At 40.9% G+C, this 15,249-nt stretch overlaps 1 protein-coding gene across 4 annotated transcripts in view; it reads left to right on the top strand.

Annotated features, from left to right (window-relative positions):
• LOC137962099 (squalene synthase 1-like) overlaps positions 1 to 14,867 on the top strand; it is an 85,934-nt gene extending 71,067 nt beyond the window's left edge. For 2 of the 4 annotated variants that reach the window (XM_068808812.1, XM_068808811.1), the window contains 4 exons: positions 13,460 to 13,551; positions 13,750 to 13,795; positions 13,864 to 13,940; positions 14,235 to 14,866. In XM_068808812.1, coding sequence (XP_068664913.1) covers positions 13,460 to 13,551; positions 13,750 to 13,795; positions 13,864 to 13,920 — 195 coding nt within the window. In that variant the 3' untranslated portion in view covers positions 13,921 to 13,940; positions 14,235 to 14,866. Of the gene's footprint in view, positions 1 to 13,459; positions 13,552 to 13,749; positions 13,796 to 13,863; positions 13,941 to 14,234 lie in introns of all 4 variants that reach the window. The other 2 variants (XM_068808815.1, XM_068808814.1) reach the window with 2 other exon arrangements.
• The last annotated feature ends 382 nt before the right edge of the window (positions 14,868 to 15,249 follow it).

Raw genomic sequence — 15,249 nt, 5'->3', positions numbered from 1 at the left:
TGTGGGCAGATCGACCTTCAATTCTGCTGGAACAATACTGCTGGAACAGAGTTCAGTGCTGAAAAAAAATTTGACTGTATTCCTTCCACATTTTGCATATACCGCCATCAACATTACCCCATTATCCTGGTTGGCAGCATCTAGTGCGCCACCAGCAGCACCCAGATTTGCCACCGATGAAAGAAAGTCCTTACTCTCAGTTTGCAATATCTGCTGTTTTGCACCTTTCTGGACTGCAACAGCAATAACAATTTAAATTTCAGCACTGATTTCTGCAGTGCCACAGCAGCAGCACAAAAAAATTTGTGGAAGAACCCAAGTGCTGCAAAACCAGCAGCTTCCTCCTGTCTCCTCTCCACATCCATAGGTGAAGGAAATGCTGTGTCACCAACAGGCTCTTGTGCAACTGGAGGACCCAAGTTTGCTACTGTTGACATTAAGTCAGTTGTTCCAAAAAGAAGAAGAACACCCGCTGCAGCAAAATCCTTTCTTTCAGGTTGCATTTGCTGATGTGTGGAACCTTTCTTCACTGCAACAGCAGCACCACCACCGAACAGCAGAAGTGGTATATCATTTTGAAAAATGTGGGCCAGACTATTTTGTGCACTGTTTTCTGCACTGTCGAAACAGCTCTGTATAATCCAGCAATGCATTGGATTGAGCTGGAACAATAGGTGGAACTGCTGCAAAATCCATGGGCTGGTGCAGGCTGTCCTAGTTTTTCTGTTAAACTTGGTGCAGTTGCCTGCATAACCTGCTGAGACAGATTCGTTGTCTGAGATCCATCAGGTTCATTCCAGCTCCATCAGTTTCATTAATACTAGCATAACCTCCAATAAGAAGAGATGCCATGAAAGAACTAACAAGATGAATTCTTTCTGTTGAATTATATACATCTGGTTGCCTTTCAAATATCTTCCTGATTTGTGGACCTGTGAATTTTGCATATGCACTAGACTTGGTAAGTGGAGACAATGCTAACGCACCCCCAACAGTTCTCTCCATCTCTCGGCACTGTGAAGTGGTACTTCTGTCCATCCATATAGGTGACTCTTTGGTGTAAAAAAATCACTCAACTGGGTTAAAAGAACCATTTCTGGGTTTAATGAACTCAATGTAGTGGAACTTCCTTTCTTCCAATAAACACTGCCATGCTACTGGCCTAAATATGGACCTATCAGTTTTCTAGTTTCCAACATGTGTTCACAGATCTGAACAGCAGTAAACACTGCAGCATGTCCCTGATTCTCGTGAGATATAGATGCACCCTGTGATTCATTTTCATTTTCTACATATTTCAGGTGCTGCTCATCTGCATCACTTCTAACAGGTTTTATTTTTTTTCTGTTGAGCCCATTTCTCACAGCAGCAGCAAATTTAAAAATTGGAAATGTCTCTCTTGTCCAACCCAAGATTGCTACAGCAGCAGAAATTTGAAATTTAGTCAGACTGTTCAATCCAGCTACAGAAAAATAAGGCATCCCCAAAGAATAATTTCATCTCCAGAACTCCCACCTGGTTGACGAATTTTGACAAACAGTGACCGAGCAGCATACATATCATTCAAAAAATTAAACACAACGTTTTGAAATGGACTGTTACTGCTGGAAAAAAGACCAGAAACAGCCACACTGTTGCTGTGTTCACCCACAACAATAGAATGCGTCCCATAAAAAGTGATATAATTCAAGGACAAGATCATTCCCGGCACACCCAAAAAAGTTTTATCTCCATTTTTTTCCACGTTGTCTACCTTCTCATGTTCAAAACTCCCACCAAAGTGAAAAATTTCTACGAACAGAGCCCGAGCAGCATACATGGGACCCAACAATTGAAGCACAATGTTTTCAATTTGACCAAGAACAGACACACAGGTACTGTTCGCATCAACAGAAAAACAAATCACCCCAATAAATTTTTTTAGTATTCCTGGAATTCCTAAAAAATTCCCATCTCTCAATTCAGACACTATAACCTGAATTCCGTAAAAAATGGACTGTTTCTCTACTTCACGGAATAGAAAACCACCAGGCCAAAAATTCGAGCAGCGTCGCTGTTGCTCAGTCCCTTGGAACCCCTTGACCCCCATGGAAGAATCGTTTAGACATACCAATTGAGGGTGTTTCAGAAACTTACCCCAAAAGCGTTGAAGTTGGTTCCCCGCTGGGCTGCCGAGAGCGAGATTGAGAGGGAGAGTCCGGAAGCCACAGCCCACCGGACCCTTTTCCGACGGAGCCGCACCTTTCCGATGGCGAACTGCACCCCTTTAGGGCTTCTCCGTTTGTAGATTTTCCGAGACAGAGGGATCTCGGATTTCTTGCATCTCCTGTTCTGGGAGACGTTTTGCGTCCCGTGAGAAGGGTTTTTTTTAAGTTGAATGCAAATCTGCCCTTACCGATGAGGTGTTTGCAATATAAGCCTTCGATTTTGGATTTCTAGCGGCTCGGGACTGCTGCACCGGCTTGGCCTGCTCGGAGATTGTCAAATTTTCTGACCCTTGGCCTTTCTGCCCGTCCGAGACAGAGTCTCGAGCAAGTTTAGGTTGTCTGACCTTTTCTGGGGCAGCGAGATGCCTCTCAATTGTAGAAATTTTAATGGAAGTTCTACGCATTCCATCCAGCAAAGCATCTTCCCATGCTACCAATCATGCACGTATTTCTTCCAATAGATCGTGCACGGCAATCCATTTCTCTTGGGACGAAGAATCGCTCATTGTGTTCCCGCTCTGATACCAGTTGTTATGGTCCCAGATCTAACACGGCAATTCGTAGGGAGGAAGAAGAGAAAGACGAAAATCAAGCCAAAGGGAAGCTTGAAAACCCTAGGTTCTTTGATGAGAAACGCTAAATCAATGCTTGTCCTTCTCAATTACTCTTACCCCTTAAATAGGGTTCACCCTTACAAGGTTTAAGATAAAATATTACAAAAATACCCCTATAGATAAAATATTACAAAAATACCCCTTGTGGCCTATTAATCCTTTAACTGAAATAAAATAAAGTAAATTAAAAAAAAATTAATTAGATTGTAAATAATGTTATTGCATGCATAACACTTCTGACCGATTAATCTTATCAGTGGGCCCTGAAAAATTCTCTTGGGAATCCTTGCTACTCGTCTCAATAGGGTCCTCTAGTAGCTAATCAGCTTGAATCAGATGGCATTTGTTAAGGAGAGAAGAAACATGGCCATTCACCATGGCCAGAGTGCTTTTATTAAGGGAAAAAACATTCTTGATTTAGCCATGGCATATCATGAACTTAGTCATCATTTTAAGGTCCAAAAGCTCCCCAGATTCATCCTCAAGTTTGACTTCGAAAAGGCATTTGACAGAGTTAACTGGAAGTTTCTGGACACCCTCCCGGGGAAGATGGGATTCGGAGAAAAATGGCGCTTCTGGATCCAAAGCTGCATCTCCTCTGCAAGCTACTCCATCCTTCTCAATGGCACAGTTTGCGGGTATTTTCAGGGAACCAGAGGAATCAGACAGGGAGACCCCCTCTCCTCCCTGCTCTTCAATGTGGTGGCAGAATACCTATCCTCCTTGATCTACTCAGCCAAGAACATGGGATGGCTCCTACCCACGACTGATTGCACAACCTTTGATATTCCGATTCTCCAATTTGCAGATGATACTATTTGCTTCGGGGTTGGTACTATGGTTCAGATCAGAAAATTACGTGTTGTGCTAGGATTATTTGAATTGGCTTCTGGTGATAGCATAAACTGGGGAAAAACCACTCTCCTTGGCTATCATATTGATCTAGTTGGACTTCGGAATATGGCGGACTATCTGGGATGCTCTGTGGGAAATATGCCAGCTACGTATCTTGGGCTCCCACTTTTTGATGCTCGGCCTTCGGCGTCACTATGGTCCCCCCTCATTGAGAAATTTGAAAAGAGGCTAGCCACTTGGAGGGGTAAACTCCTATCAACAGCGGGTCATCTCACTCTTCTCAAGTCTTGTCTGGTGGGGCTTCCAAATTATCTGTTATCATTTATGCACTGTTTGACCTCCGTTTGCTCCAAAATTGATGCCATCTATCGACGATTTCTGTGGAGGGGTTCAGAAGATACCTTTAGATACCATCTGGTCAGTTGAAAAGATATTTGCATGCCCCATAATAGGGGAGGATTAGGCATCCGGCCTACAAAAGAAATTAACAGAGCTCTTATGCTCAAATGGATTTGGAATTTCAACAACAAGTACAACAGTTTATGGAAGAACATGGTAAAATTCTACCTTCAGTTTTCGGGTGCATGGTGGAGAGAGGGTGGCGCTACTCGCCTCCTATCCTTGATATGGAAATCAGTTTTCAAGCTCCTTCCAATATTCAGAGATGCTACCACATTTCACACGGGCAACGGAAGGACCCTTCTCTTCTGGTCAGATGAATGGTGTGGGCCCCGATCTCTCTCAGAGGACTTTCTGGGGCTGCATAGGGTGGCAAACAATCTCTCTTGCTCTGTGGCTGATTAATGGAGTGATCACTCGTGGAGTCTTCAGTTTCTTCTGGGATTAAATGATGAGGAATCGTTGGCTTTTTGTTCTCTCCTTACTAAACTCAGTAGTACTATTATTCGGGAGCACTCAGTTGATAAGATAATTTGGAAGCCCAGTAACAATGGTCGATTCACTGTCACTTCGGCTTACTCTCATACCAGAAAGCAAGACTTTAGTCCTCATGAGCACAAGGCAAATCTGGCTTGGAAACTCTCAACGCCAAGCAAAATCAAGTTCTTCGTGTGGTCAGCCATCAACGAACAGATTCTTACTTCAGACAACCTTCACAGAAGAGGCTTCACTGCCCCTGATCTTTCTTGTCCCCTTTGCAGTGAGTGTGAAGAGACAGTTCAACTTGTTCTCTTACACTGAATTTTCGTGGCAAGTTTGGATGAAGATATTTCAGAAAATCGGGCTCCAACTGGGGTTACATCAGGACCTCTTTGGCACCATTGAGATGGTTCGAGGGATTCTCCTTCCTCAGCTGGGCAAGTTAATTCTTTCAGCCTGTCTTGCGTATGTTTCATGGTACATTTGGCTCGAGGGAAACAACCGAAGATTCAACTCCTAAGCTAGTACCTCAGACAACACGGCTTCTCATGCCGTCGGCCTCATCTCGAGCTGGCTTCATACAAAGAAGGATTTTGCCACTCTTTCAGGGGTTTCCCTTCGGGAAAATCGGAATTTGATCGCTCACATGTTTGGCCCTAGCAGAGCTCCTACAATGACTATCTGGGATTCTCCCCCTTGTGACTGCATAAAACTGAATTTTGATGGTAGTGCTGTTGGATGTCCTGGTCCAGCAGGAGTAGGTGGTATATTCAGAGATCACAATGGAGACCCCATTCTTTCTTATGCTGGTCCAATGGGCATTGCCGATTCTAATACTGTTGAAGTTAGTGTTCTACTGTTCGGCCTCCAAATCTTCAGAGATCGTCTCCATGGCAAGTTAATCATTGAAAGCGACTTGAAAGACGGTTATTAGTTGGTGTTCCAAAGACAGCCTCCCCCCTTGGCGCCACTGGCCCATCACTGATAGTATTGCTGACATTGTATCTTCTTTGCATTGTAATTGGAATCTCATTCCTAGATCAGCCAACTCTTTGGCTGATAAATTGGCTAAATTCGGAACTTCCCAGCAATCTTTCATTGTATGGGAAGGATTCCCTCCTTTGTAATTTACTCTTTTGAGCTTTTGTCTTAATAAAAATCAGCATCATTTCAAAAAAAAGGAGAGAAGAATACTGGATTCTGCCATGACAGTCCATGAAATCACAGATACTTGCAGGTGCAATGAGCCCAAACAGATTGTCAAAATTGATTTTGATAAAGCCTTTGATAGGGTGAGCTGGCAGCACCTTGATCATGTAATGGAGCAGCAGGGTTTTGGTCTCAAATGGCACGGTTGGATCCAAATCTTCAAATGGCTAGGGAGATTGGTTGGTTGCAGCATGCATCCTCCATCCTAGCCTTAGACATCCCCATCACTCAGTTTGCTAACGATAAAAGATAATTGTCATTAATGGCTCATGAAACCAGATCCTCAACCTTAAGGCCACATTGGCTATCTTCAAGATTGTATGGGGTCAGATAGTAAGTTAACAGAAATCCAGCATCTTTGCTTCAACATTGAGGCCACCAGCCTTTGAAGATTTGGCAGCTATCTTGGGATGTCAAGTTGGTTCTCTCCTGGCCAACTACCTCGGACTACCGTTCTTCACCATTAGACTGGACAAAGTTCATTGGAACTCCGTCTTGGATAGAATGGAGAAGAGGCTTTCTCCCTGGAAAGGAAGACATTTATCTAAGGAGGGCAGACTCGCTCTCATTAAATCCTCTCTCAGCAGCATTCTCTCCTATTACCTCTCCTTTCTTCACTGTCCAATCAGTGTTGATGCTGATAATCGAGAAGCTAATGAGAACTTTCCTATGGAGAGGAGCTGATTCTGGTTTCAAACACCAGCTGGTCAAGTGGAGTGATGTGGTCAAGGGTAAGAGAGATGGTATCCGGCTCATCAAACTGGTAAATCAGATTTTCCTGTCCAAATGGTGTTGGAAAATCAATTGCTGCAAGGAAAATACTTGGATCACCGCACAAGGGCAGAATCCCTACTTGTTGGTGATTCGGTAACTGTAACTTCCAGCGTCTCGCTCCCATCTGGAAGTGTATTGCTTGCCTTTTCCCTTTGATTTGTGATGCTTGGTGTTTCAAAGTGGCTAAGGGTGATTCAGTCAGGTTTCGACAATATAATTGGATTGATCAGCAATCTCTCATGGAGCTATTTCGCAGCATCTGTAGGCTAGCTCAGTTACTGCACAGATCTGTTGCTTATGCTATCTCGGGAGGTTATGGTTCCAATATCTTTTGGGACATGGGGATCTAGAGAGGCCTTCAATGATTTTGAAGCATCTAAGTCATTGAGGTTCCTTCACTGCCTCAATGAGGCTTATTTACCGAGGCATCTTGATGACTCTCACATTTGAGCTCCAGCATCTGATAGTGAATTCTGTGGCAAGTCGCTTCATGCTTCTAAAAGTGTCCGACCTCTACCCCTGACTCCGCCCCAGCTGCTTGGTCTCTTTCTGCTCTCTCAAGGTTAAAGTCCTTTATTTGGAGCTCGCTGCACAGTAAAATCCTTGCATTGGATAATTTTTTTAAGAGGCACATCCTCCATTGTCTCTCTTGCTGGTTATGTGGGGATGTTGATGGCTCCATGAGCCATGTATTAGTCCACTGCTCTTTCACGTGACGGATCTGGACTTTTTTTTCAGCCTTTTTGGCATCAGCTTCTGTGTTCCGGAGTCCTAGAATGTCCTCCTCTCTTAGCACTTCTCACTTCCGCTAAGCTTATACTCAAAGCCTGTGTGGCCTTTATGCCCTGGTCCGTTTCGCTGGAAAGGAACCAGTGCCACTTCTGTGAAAAGTTCTCCACTCTGAGTTCAGTTTCTCTCTGCACCCTCAACTGCATCGTTGCTTGGTTCTCTAGCGCATTTTCAGCGCCTTGAAACCGGTTATATCAGGAGCAAAGGAGCTTAGATTGCCTCCCCTTCAGAGCCCAATCTTGTTTGAATTCAGTATTGGCTTCATCCTCCCTCGGGCCACATCAAGCTCAACTGAACCCGGGTCCTACTGGCTTTGGTGGTATTTTCAGAGGTAGCTTGGGAGATTTCCTTTTCTTCTATGTTGGTCCTTTGGGTACTGCTGACGCTTCCTTTGCCAAACTATCAACCTCCTTTCATGGGCTCAGGATCTTCAACTCTCGCTTTCAGGGTAGATTGATTGTTGAAGGAGGTTCCCTCATCGTCATCAATTGGTGTCTTTGGCATTTTTTTTTTTTTTTTGAAAGTATGGACCTGGTGTCCAATGTATCTTCTTGGTTTCATGTTTTGAGATCACCCAACAGTTTGGTTGACTCCCTTGCTAGAGAAGGAGCCTCGCTCTAATTCCTCATTGTCAGGGACACTCCCCCTCAAACTTTGTAGTTTTTTGGCCTTGTGCTTTAATTAAAACACTTTTTTCTTCAAAAAAAAAAAAAACTGATTCCAAATGCTGCAGCGAAATTCACAACCTTTTGCTATGAAATATATTAATTCCATTAGAATACTCCCTTTTTGTACTTTCCTTGCCGTTTACGGTTGGTTGTTAGGGTTTCCTTTAGTTGATTCATTCACTAACTGATCATGGTATCATTTTCTTCCATCTGCCTGACTGATTGATGACAACGTTTGGGTCAACTTTCCTCCTCAGGAGGAAGTCCTAATGATCAGGGGATCTTTAGCGCTGCTCTATAACATTAGATTCTTTTTCTGCAGGTTCAATTTGCTGATGTTGATTAATGGCAGTCTCTAGAGGGTTATCCACTGAGTGGTAATGACATTAAATCATTAATGGCTCAGTCAAATCGAGTCCTTATGCGAGTTGTCACTCAGCTCTCATCACCTATCTTCTCTGGCATTGACCACTTGAGAATGATGTAAACTATGAGTGAATGTCGAAGCAGTGATTGTGCACCTACATTCCATTGCCTCGATTGGGAGTGAGAAGAAAGTATCATCTGATTTTGGGATGATTTGAACCAAGGCCCAGTCAAATCGTTGATTTGGGATCAATATCAATAGTCTCCCCTCTAACTCCCCCTATTTTTTCAAGGACTTCTTGGTCCCAGATCTGGATCAACAGGCCCTTGATTGAAACAGATTTCTTCTCTTTTTCTCACCTTTGGGTTTCAAGTTGCTAGAGTTTGCAAAACTCTACCTCTATTTTAAGACCCCTCAGCTAGTATATGATGTTTTCCCTCCATAGTTCGAGCTGGTACAACTATGTACATGGCTCCGTGAAGGAGATCACTTTGGATAAGTTCCCGTGTAGCTTTTCCATGGCTTCTAAATTCTCCATTGACCAGTTATGTCCAATTGTCTTCCCAACCAAACATTTTTTTGGTCTTGAATTTGTTGTTCTAAAAGATTCGGTTCAATAAGCAAAGTTTCCTCTTCTATGTTCAGGTGTGATATCTTCTCCAATGAAGAAAATCATCCTCATAACAGCAATCGACCACCTTCCTTGGGGCTAGAGGAGGGAAAGGACGACCACAACAGCCACCTTGTTCTTTGGCAGAAGAGTTTGCTCCAATACAGAAAGAGCATGCAGAAGCTTCAGCTAGTCTAATCCAGACTCCCCTTTTTTGGTACGAGGATGTAGATGATCATTCTTTGATCATGGGATTCAAGCTTGCATACCTGTATCCCCTGCTGTCGCTGAATTCAAAATTCCAAGATGGATTGTCCTGTCCAGAGCTCTCTTCAGTAGTTGTCTTCTATTGTTTCATCCAGTGCGATCAACAAGACAAAGAGATAACTGTGGCCGTTGCAGGATCTGATAATTATTTTGATCACCAAGGAGTCACCCGCGTCACTCTTCACTTTGGAACATGAACTGTGCCTCGTCATTCCTATCGGTTCAGCCCCACGGCAGACCCTTACCAGCAGTGTCCTATGTGATCCAAAGAGTCCAATTACTCCTCAATCCCCAGTCAAGTCCCTCCCCATGCCCATCACAATCTCGCAATTCATCATTTGCTCGCCTCAAGCTCTTCCTCTCTCTTCCTTGATGTCTACAAAATAGGGAATCTCATCTTCCTCCAAACTGTCCGTGGATATAAAATATGATCCTTGACATTGAAAACATCATTAATGGGAATATGACCAAGAAGCTTCAACATTTAGACAAAGTTTCTTCATATTGTCCTTTTTTTTATATATAGTTTAGCTTGTTATATTTTCCACTTGGAAACTGGTCTTTATCAGTCACCAACTTCAGTAGTAACTATCCTTCATTGCTTGTCAGTTGGCTTTTTTTTTAATTCTTTTATATCGGTTATGATGCTTCTAATATCTCATGGTCTTCAAATTGAATTTTTGAAGATAAAACATTATATCTGTAACCTTATATATTACCAGCATGTGGTTGAGGAGCTACAAGAGCAATTCCGTTTCTTAGGATCATCTGCAATCAAGATCTTGGTAAATTTCCAAGAATGCAATTAACAACTTCCATCTAAATTTTCTGTGTCATAGAAATTACTTGAATTTAGTACCGTACCCAACAATTTCCATAAACTGCTGTCAGATGTAATTGATTTCTGTCACCCCATGTGAACCTGCTGTCACCAAAGAACAAGCTCTCTGAAGTATTGTAGGCTTCAAGCAATGAAATATGTTATCTTAGGGAATACCACAAGGAAAATTGAGTCCATTGATCTGTATTTTTTGAAAATCTACAAGAAACTACATGCTCAAATCTGTCTGAGGTACTTCAGATATGGGTAAAAAGGTAAGCAAAGTGCTGCATTACCTTTTCCCAGTTAGTTCTAGTAAAAGTACCAAGTTGTTTGAATTAGTCCACTATGGGGTTCATGTCGGGTTCCTAACCCTATTGGTTTTAAGTATTTTGTGTTATTCATTGATGATTTCAGTAGAGACTCTTGGGTGTATATCCTACAGGAAATGTCCGAAGTATTTGATCTATTCCTCAAATTTTCCAATGAAATAAAAAATCAATTTGGTGCATGTGTTCATGTATTTCGTACTGACAATGGTTTGGAATATCTTAACCATAAATTTTCAGTATTTTGTGATTCTCATGGTATTGCCCATCAAACATCCTGCCCTTATACACCACAACAAAATGGGGTGGGTAAACGTAAAAATAGACATCTTCTTGAGGTTACAAGGACACTATTATTGCATATGAATATTCCTAAATCTTTTTGGGGAGATGCACTTTTAACTTCGTGCTACTTGGTTAATCGTATGCCCTCAACTGTTGTGAATGGTCAAGTTCCACTTCAGGTTTTAAAACCCAATTGTAAATTGTTTGGTGTGGTTCCTTGTATTTTTGGATGTACCTGTTTTGTTCATATGCTTGGAACTTCAGTTGATAAGTTGTTACCTCGGTCTGTCAAATGTGTTTTTTTGGGATATTCTCATCAATAAAAAGGGTACAAATGTTATGATCCTATTCGATGGAAAACATATGTGTCAAACGATGTGACCTTTTTTTAACATACTCCATATTTTTCATCATCTACTGAGCTTCCTATATCACCTGAATCTCCTTCAGACTATCTTGTTCCTATTGCAGTTTTGGATGTACTAGCGTCATCGAGTTCTTCATTGCCTCTTCGTGTTTACAGCCGTCGCTCTCGTACTCCTGCAGTGCCTCCAGCAGTTACCTCTACAAAGCTCTCTTCTCACGATCCACCAACTTCCTCATTGCCTGTAGATCCTGTTGTCTCTGATTTGGACCTGCCTATTAGTCTACGAAAAGGTAAACGGTCTTGTATTTCTGATCCGATATCCAAATATGTGTCACTTGATTTTTTGTCCCCATCCTTCAAGTCCTTTGCTATGTCATTGTCTACTTCTCATATACCTTGTTCAGTATAGGAAGCCTTGTGCTCTCTAGAATGGAAACAAGCTATGGATGATGAGATGAGTGTTTTGGTGTCTCGAGGAACATGGAATCTATGTGATCCACCTACAGGAGCAGCTATTGTGCGGTGTCGTTGGGTTTATACTATCAAATATAATGTTGATAGCTCTATTGAAAGGTACAAAGCTCGGCTGGTAGCGAAAGGGTATACGTAGACTTTTGGAGTTGATGTCTTTGAGACATTCTCTCCTGTGGCCCGACTTACTTCGGTTCGTATCTTAATATATGTGGTTGTTAATAAGGGTTGGCCTCGCTTTCAACTCGATGTGAAGAATGCCTTTTTATATGGTGATCTACATGAGGGAGTGTATATGGAGCAACCTCTTGGGTATGTTGCTCAGGGGGAGACAGAAAGGTGTGTAAGCTGCAGAAGGCTATTTATGGATTTAAACAGAGTCCACTAGCCTGGTTTGAAAAGTTTAGTGATGTGGTACTACAATTTGGGTTCTATAGGAGTCATTGTGATCATTCTATGTTCCTACTTAAAAGGAAGACCGGTATGGTGGTTTTGGTTGTCTATGTAGATGACATTGTGTTATCTGGTGATGATCTTGATGGTATTACAGAAGTTAAACAATATCTGGCCACACATTTTCAGGCAATGGATTTGGGCTCTCTCAAGTACTTCCTTAGCATTGAAGTTGCTCGTAGCAAGCGAGGTATTGTTCTTTCTCAGAGAAAATATATATTGGATATGTTACAGGAGTATGGTTTATTAGGTGCTAAACCTATATACAACCCCATGGAAGTTAATCATAATCTACATGACACCCAGGGTCTTACACTCAAGGATAAAACTCAATACCGACGGTTAGTAGGTAAACTGATTTATGCTACAGTTACCAGGCCGGATATTTCATTTGTTGTGGGAGTTGTGAGCCAATTCATGGAAAATCCTCAAAAAATCCATTTAGAAGCTGCTCAGAGGATTTTGAAGTACTTGATGGGTGCACCTGGAAAAGGTCTTCTGTATACTCATAATGGGAAAATTGATGTACTTGGGTGCTCTGATACCATGTTTAAGTTGTCTAGTCATTTTAGGATGGGCCTTGGACCCAACTTAACAGTAGCATTACCTTTTGAAACCTGATTAGTGTGGCCCTTTCCAACTTCGTGAAATACTTTATCTTCTTGGGCCAGAAATAACAATTAAAGATCAATTTCAAAATTTTGACCTAAGAAGATGTCCCTCTGCAAATCTTGCAAAATCAACAATTTCAAGTAACGCTTAGGAATGCACAGCTTTGTACATTCTAATAAGTAGCTGTAATACTATTGGTTGTGATTTTTAGTACCCGAAGTAACATTATTCAGAATAGGACCAAGTTATTGATAGTTCGCTCAATGGTGTTTAAAATGTGAAAACCCAAGACTTTGATTTGCAAGTAGTGAGTAAAACTTTCTTAGGCTTAATGCATATGTTACTGTGTTCTTAGATCCCGATTTTTGCTCCAACATAAAGGTAAACTCTTGAAGATAGATAGCCCATTTGAAATATCAAAGTGGTTATTGGAAGGGTTTAAACTGGCGGAAGGGTCTGATGATGATGATGAACAGATTGGAAGAAGGAAACAAACAATAATGTATGTATAGGGTCACTGATTAGTCATAAATCAAATCAGGTTGTTCCTACATTAGAACACTGATATTTTCTTGGTCAGTGTGAGTGTATTTTGAGCCATTTCTGTATCAGAAGTGTTGACATTTTTATATTTATAATAAGTTCCAATACATTCGTTTCAAAATTTTGATATTTTCTTGGTCAGTGTGAGTGTATTGTATGGCTGTTCTATTGATCTAGACACAGTGGTTAAGGTGTTCTGGTTGGCAATATTTTTTCATTAATTAACTAATTAAATTTTATTAAAATTATATTGTGGAATTTCTTGTCTCATTGGAATTGAATACTCTGGAGCTTGTTCAACCAAAGATGAATGTGTGAGAATACTTGGTGGTGGCTGCAGATTGATGCCAACGATCCTCATGCAACACAAACCAGGGACCAAGTGGAAAAAATCCAGAAAGCATGCCGGACGTCTGGGATGCTAAGTAGAAGGTCTATCACAATTTATTGCTCTCATGCAGTACTTCAATTTTACTCTTTTTATGCTTTTACTTCGGTTTATCACTAAAGTATTGTTGGGTCAGGTTAGAGTGCATGATGACCTTGCGCTTAAACATATTCAAGACCTATGTAGTGGCTTCATTATGCTATTTCAATTTGTCTGATGGAATGCTTTTTTGGGTTTTGTAGGAAATATTATATTGATGAGGGCAAAGTGGCATACAATTCAATAATGGTGAGTCTGTCTTATGCAGTTTCTTCTTTGTGTTGTATCCTGACTAATTATTGATAGCATGAATGCAGATGATCGTGATAATCCTTCTGCTAGCAATCCTTTTTGGGTTCATTTCTACCAAATGATTTGCCTCTTTCACCTTGTGGTATGTTGGTTTTACTTCATCCTGCTTAAAACCTAATTCAACTAAATAATCAGATATATTACTATTGATCATATTGCTTGATAATGAATGGACCTGTAGTCTTCCTAATGAATCCTATACCAATGGGATTATTGGGTTTTCTGAATAGTTTTAAGAGGGAGAGACTTCATATTATAATAGACTGTGACAAGAGTTGCCCTAGAGCATGTCATCTCCCCCCTCCCCTCTATTCAAAACCAAAAAAATTTATGCTCACCAAATCTTTTAAAAGTTATTAATCCTTAAATTCTGCAGGTAATGTATGTACTATTGTGCAGAACGGTAAGGGATGAAGTTTTAGGAACCATCGAAGTGGCACTCTCTTAAAATGCTGTATTGATGAATATTTCTACCCTTGTGCACAAGAACTTTATCTATCAATTTATTTCTTTCTATCCAGGAAAGTATTGTATTTAGGAAGTTAAGGAGTAGCTCTGTGGCTTGTGCTAAATTTTGTCTGAGTGGATCAATCGGAAGTTGCTTTATATCCCACTTGTGCTGAAAGACTGCAAGCAATGAAGAGGATCCATGCACCATTTGTTTTGGCTGGGTATTAGTTGGTTTGGTTGCACACCTGAGATGCCTTTACTTATTTTTTCTTGTATCTTTGGGAATAAACAAATTCAAAAGTTTGATATTTAACGATTATTCTACTCTTTCATTGATATCTACATAGAGTCAAGGAGTCGAAGTCCCATTTGTTTCCTTCAAGGGAAAAGACATTGAATGATGATTTTGCACCAGGAAAGTGTAGTTTCTTATTTGTATACTTTAAAGTGCAATGCTAACTCTTATATGGAGTATAACTGTTGGGAGGTACACTTTCAATGTTTCTCTATTATCAATTCCTTTATTAAATTTCATTATATTCACCAGTAAGAATGTAACTCTAAGCTGATAAGGGCTCTTATTTCTGACTACTCGCTATATGGCCCTCTGCTTTTATTTCTTCTTTGCTGGTTGTATTAAAATGTGCTCAGTCTGTGTTTCAACTTACAGCCATTAATACACTGTTCATTTTGAAAATGTGCTGTTGCAACGTTTAATATGAAGAACTTTTAAAAAACTGTTAAGGTGACGCGGCACAAGTTTCATCCAAGGATGGGTGTTTTGGATTTCTGAAACATAGTTAAAAAGCTTAAATGCTTGAATGATACAACAAAATGTAGTCAATTTATATAGGGTGTGTGTGTTGAAACAATATATATATATATATATATATCTATATTTTTTTTTTATTTAATTTATAAGGGCTTGTTTTGTCTCACCT

This window comes from Aristolochia californica, unplaced genomic scaffold (assembly GCF_029961685.1).
Source record: "Aristolochia californica isolate CCGP_79_NKW_82.1479 unplaced genomic scaffold, dmAriCali1.0.hap1 SCAF_4, whole genome shotgun sequence".
Lineage (NCBI taxonomy): Eukaryota > Viridiplantae > Streptophyta > Magnoliopsida > Piperales > Aristolochiaceae > Aristolochia > Aristolochia californica.
The sequence above is the reverse complement of the archived record's forward strand: the minus strand, read 5'-3'. Positions and strand labels throughout refer to the sequence as shown.